The 6000-nt window shown below is 36.4% G+C and overlaps 1 protein-coding gene across 1 annotated transcript; it reads right to left on the bottom strand.

The window, feature by feature from the left end:
* Nucleotides 1-892: 892 nt before the first annotated feature.
* LOC125210233 (uncharacterized) lies at nt 893-1516 on the bottom strand. Its single transcript, XM_048109801.1, has one exon. The coding sequence runs from the start codon at nt 1514-1516 to the stop codon at nt 893-895; it is 624 nt and encodes a 207-aa protein (XP_047965758.1).
* Nucleotides 1517-6000: the final 4484 nt, after the last annotated feature.

The following is a 6000-nucleotide window of genomic DNA, read 5'->3' as shown; positions in this document are numbered from 1 at the left end:
CTTGGCAATGATTTGGGTGATGACTACACAAATTGAAATAAGCCAACTTAAATATTGGGCTCAGGTATTGGCATGACTTCCAAATATAGATCTTTAAAAAGTACGTTGAGTTCAAAATAAATAAATACAACAGGCTCATGAATTTGAGTTCAAAATGGGCCGATAATTGCCCACTAAAATAAAGCTTAGGCTGCCAATTAAGTTCAGTCAATCTAAAGATATGGAAGCTCCAAAATGGGCCTAAACTTTCGAGGATGAATGAAGAGCTCTTTGAAATGAATTTAAACATTCAATAAAGAAAAAGAAATGACTCATTGGTACAAGTTTAAATTATGAACGATGAATTGAAGAAGCTCTATGATACAAGCATAAACTATTTATCAAATTGAAGATTGTGCAAGTTATGTATCGCAATGTTCAATACATTTTGATATTTTGCCTTATGGATATATCCATATACTTTGTAGGATTAGAATTAGATTAGGATCATATTCTGCCTATATAAAGAACCTTGATACGTTTTAAGAAAGATAACCAAACATATTACAATGAAGTCTTAATTTAAAGTTTTGTAACAAGGGTATGTATAGAATGATGAGGAAATCTTTAAGAACAATAATAGCCAACACATTGAATAACGATTAGACTTGCAAAGTTCACAAATAATACTATAATAGAGATCTCTTTTATCCTTACATTCAATCACAAGAAACAGATGGAATATTACATACTCCACATAGCAATATGAGCAAAGAGATGAGTTTTAGTCTTCCATACACACTCACAAGAAACAGATCGAATACACAACTTACTGGAAAAGCATAGCAATACCCCTATAATAAGATATATTGTTCTCACAAGCAATGAGACAAAAGAGAGAAAGCAGACATACTTAAATAGTAGCGGTTAAGAAGAACCATATCCCGTACTTGAAAACCATCTGGCCAATCATGATTGCGGCCTTCTTCCTCCAAGCCGCCGACTCCTGTGTTTGAACGGGCTCCTCGAACAAGCACGGCTCCTCGAAATTGAAGCTGATGTTGAGCCTTGCGTCTCGAGCACCCGCCACCACGAAGCCATGCTCTACAACACCCCCAGCCCAAGAGTTGAAGAGACTTTGAGCTGAGATCTCGACTTGCCCCAGAAACTTCCGGCCTCGTGTGCGGGCACAATAGAGTTTTACCGCCACCGTTAGTGGTTTCTGAGCTCCGGTGAAAGCCGACTCGCATATCATGTATTTCACAGGGAAATTCCAGCTAGGGTTTACGCCTCCGAGTGAGTCAACGTTGGTTTTCTTGGTCGTGTGTTTTTCAGCGTTGAGAGAAACCTCGGCGTAAACCTTCATCCTCCCCAAATTCCGGATGTCATCCAGGTTTTCAGCTGAAACAACGGTTAGAGTGAAATTTCGGATCTGCTCCATTTGGAAATTGAAAAACATTGTGAGCAAGCTAGCATCAACTGAATCCAAAACCTTGAGTAGGGTATAAATATAACGGAAAAGTCTTGGCTTGGCCATTTGTTAAATACTCCATTTCACTAGGCGCAGCCACGTGGTTGGCCAGAATTGTTCATCATCTTTTTCAATTTTGGGTTTTAGATTAGATACTTTGTGAACTGTGAATGTGGTTGAGGGGATTAAATATGACTACAGTAAAAGTTGGATGTAATTACACCATGCATATAAAGAGTTCTACTAACGTTTCAAATTAGTACAAAGGTTCTAAGTTCACTGTCGTACAAAAAATTTAATAAGTGTTTTAAATTTATACTTTCCGTCTAAATCATTTAACACTGTTAACTTTTTATTATTTTATATTATTCCCTTCAGTAATTAAAAATTCCATTACTTTTCTTAATTGCTGTCGAAAACTAGACTGTGCTAAATGAAAATGATCCCGGCGATGTGCTTTCAATTATGTTCTTCTGAATTGGTGTTATTAGTCTTGTTCTTGTTTTCCTAATTTCTTTCTTTGTTGTTTTATTTTATTTGAATTTTACTATTTATGAATGAATTAGCCATAATATTAGAATACATCCTTAGGTGCTACAGAAGCAACAAAATTTCCAGTATCTAAATGTAACAAGCTCAATGTGTACTATTCTCTGGTAGAATTTAATTAGTTAAAACAAGTAAGAAGCAAATAAAAGACAACATGAAAGGAGCAAGTCAAAATTAAAATGAACATATTTGTCTTAAACATACTGCTATAGAGAATTTCCATGTATTGTGGCCGATGGAGGTGTTTGCATTCACTAATGAAAAAGTTGATGAGGAATTACCACTAGTCCAACATAATCAACTAAACCAATTCTGCTAGGAAATATAGAGAGAGAATGCAGTAAAAAATAATAAAAGTTAAATTTAGAACACTAATTAAATTTATTGTATGTTATATGGAATAATTTTGAATTTGAAACACTAATTAAATAAGTGTTAAATAATTTAGATGGAATGTATCCATTTGAAACACTAATTAAATTTATTGTATGTTATATTTGAATTTATTTTATTTTTACTAATTTAAAACATTGACTAAATATTTTATTTATGTATGATGTAATTATTCATAAAAATTGATAGGATCCTAAGAATGTGCCTTAATCCTAAACAAGTGTCATAATTGCATTTTTATTTTCATAATCATTTCGTATTGTTAATTAATCAATGAAACAATATCATTTCATAAACAAAAAAATTAGAATTGTAAATAATAATGTTTCATTCGTCTAACCATAAACGAATCATTTTTCCTTCTTAGGATGTCTCACTTCTACTATAAGTGAATTATTTCTCTTTTTGGCAATATTTTCATTCTATTGCTCTTTTCTTTTTCAGTACTCTATTTTTTTCTCTAATATTTTACTCTCTCCACTTAATTATTTAAATAGTATTATTTTTTAAAATCATGTGCTAAAAAACATCTCACTTATAGCAGACAAAGAGAATAACAATTTGTTACACAACTAAATTTACAAAGTAAATAAATTAAAAATTAAATCAGCACAAACAAATACAATGATTATATATTCGAATCTCTACTACAAAATAACATCGTTTTAGTAATAATATATGCAATTTAATACTTAAAACATCATCAATTAAAAAAAAGGAAAAGTTAAGTGGTTCCAAAAATAAAGCATGAAAAAACAATAGATTGATAGAGCCTTTCAACCAAAAACAAATCGTTGGAATTGTTTTGTAATTAACATAGATTAATAAAAGAAAATGATAATTGGAGATTCTCTTACTTTTCATTTTTGCAAGATTGGTGACGCGTAGCTGATATGACCAGAAAGATTGAGGAAATGAAAAGTCTCAAGTCATTAATTCAATTTTTCAGGTCATTATATGTGAAGTGTTGTGTCATTGTCAATGAAGTGTTGTGTGGTTTAATTATATGCCAAATTTTGCTAATTTTAAATGTTTCTTCATAGTACTCCTATTACTTTAAAAAATTACAATTGTATTTTGTAATATTTGAAATTTTGTAACAAATGATACCTCTACTGAATGTAGGCTAAAGTAGACACATTAATTTATTAGATAAAAACTATAGAGTGAAGTGAGCTATGCTTGAATAGAATAATAGAACTGAACATAAATAAGAAGTCTTGCGTCAAGTTTTCATGACACGTTGAAACAGTCAAACAATGTGTGCTTATGTTATTTAAACTCAAACAAAATCTAATCTATCTACCAAACTCCATTCTTTAGTACAGTATATACTTTTATTCTCTTCTTTGCCTATATTTATGCGCAAAAAATGTAGATTTATTAAATGCAACATTGCACTATCTTTGTTAGATTATGACCGAGTCTACATCTACTTAAGGCTTAAGCTGATATAGCTATTTTGTGACACGACTAAATTGATTCCTGCAAGTGAGTGGATGATCCACTGCTGAGGCGAAAACAGCAGAGGTGCGGTGTGAATAAATGATTGTGTTTCAATCCTTAATTTCTAATAGAGCTACTTTAGTTTTCTTCTACCTTATAAATTCAACTTTATACAAAATAAAGATGCTTTGTATTAATTGTGCTTGAAATTTCTAAAATCACAAATAATTTAATATAGTATATAAGCTTATAAATTATCCAATCCTGCTACTATAGTTATATAACATTATATTAACTACATGAGGGATCTTTCAAAATTTATAAATTATTTTATATATGAAATTATATATTTAAATAACAATAAATTATCACATTGTACAAGATTATTGAACGGTAAATAATCACATACAATCTTGAAAAAGTATAACACCCCCTTTGTCATATGGTAAATGAGATTAGTGGCAAAGCTAGAATTTTTTTATAAGAGGCCTCCCAAATTTTGGGTTTCGTTATCATCAAAAAAACTACAGCATAAACTATATGGGTCGTGGGAAAAATGAATAATGAGAGCGAAATTTCAATTCAAAAGATTTGCTTTTTGGGAAAACGATTTTGGTTAGAGCATCCGCAATGGTGCTTAGGCCAGCCATTCTCTCATCTGCCACGTCAGCAACACTAAAAAAACCACCTGCCACGTCAGATTTAGGCCAGCCATAGGCCAGCCGCAATAAAAACAATTCAAAATATACTACATTTACGGAATTAAAATTACGATTAAAATACGGAATTAAATTTAGACACGTGTACGGGAAAATTCATTAATTGCATTTAAAAAAGTTACATAGATAAAAAAAAGTACATGCATAATAAAGAAAAAAAACTATCGTCGTGCAGTCCTCCGTGCCCACAACTCTTCAATTATATCCTTTTGGAGTTGAATATGAGCATCCACTTGGCGCATGCTGGCAAATTCCTTGAGTCGACCGGCTTCATCGAGAGGTACCCCCTGTCGTACACTAGGGGTGGCCGTTCCGTGGCTTGGACCGGCTTCATCGTCACTGACCCAACTAGTCAGTTGTACGCCTTCGTCTTCGACGATCATGTTGTGCAGGATAATGCAGGCGTACATTATCTCGGAAACGCATCCGACATCCCACAAACGCGTTGGGCCCTTGATTGCCGCCCATCGAGACTGGAGCACACCAAATGCGCGCTCCACGTCCTTGCGCGCCGACTCCTGTCGTTGCGCAAAGTAGGCCTTCTTTTCATCACTTGTTTGTCGGATCGTCTTGACAAAGACCGGCCACCGAGGGTATATCCCATCCGCCAAGTAGTAGCCCATATCATGCCGGTTGCCGTTGGCCACAAATGAGACGGCTGGACCGACGCCCTGGCACTTCTCGTTGAAGAGGGGAGACGAGTTCAGGACGTTGAGGTCGTTGTTCGACCCGGCTACCCCAAAATACGCATGCCAGATCCACAGCCGGTAATCAGCTACGGCCTCGAGGATTATCGTGGGGTTCTTTGACTTGTAGCCGGTCGTGTAGGTCCCCTTCCAGGCAGTCGGACAGTTCTTCCACTCCCAATGCATACAGTCTATGCTGCCTAACATCCTGGGGAACCCATGCTTCTCCCCGTGCATCTGCATCAAATTCTGACAATCTTCGGGAGTAGGGCTTCGAAGGTACTGCTCACCGAAAATACTGATCACGCCCCCACAGAACTCCTTCAGACATTTCAGGGCTAACGACTCACCGATGTGGAGGTACTCATCCCACATGTCTGCCGCCCCTCCGTAGGCCAACTGCCTGATTGCCGCCGTGCACTTTTGGATAGGGGTGTGGCCGGGTCTGCCAGCCGCATCGTGCCTGAAGCGGAAACACATATATTGACGCTCCAATGCCCTAACGATGCGCATAAACAACTCCCTGCGCATTCTGAAACGCCGCCGGAACATGTTGGCGGGAAACCGCGGGTACTCTGCGAAGTAGTCCTCGTACAGCCGCTGATGTGCAGCTACGTGATCCCGATCAATCACTGCTCGGTGGTGGACAACTCGTGGAGGGCGAGGTATCGCCTGCTGTTCCACCATACGCATGTACCGCTCCATCCCGCGGTTCATGTAGGCCTCCATAGCCTCGTTCATCCTCCGTTCGTACTCC

This window comes from Salvia hispanica, chromosome 3 (genome assembly GCF_029641045.1).
Source record: "Salvia hispanica isolate PSC_SH4W2 chromosome 3, Shi_PSC_v1, whole genome shotgun sequence".
NCBI lineage: Eukaryota > Viridiplantae > Streptophyta > Magnoliopsida > Lamiales > Lamiaceae > Salvia > Salvia hispanica.
Note: the sequence above shows the minus strand (reverse complement) of the source record. Positions and strands in the feature narration are given on the sequence as shown.

What these genes read in the sequence shown, in the direction of transcription:
- LOC125210233 (XM_048109801.1), bottom strand. Translation starts at nt 1,516, where the DNA reads ATGGCCAAGCCAAGACTTTTCCGTTATATTTATACCCTACTCAAGGTT.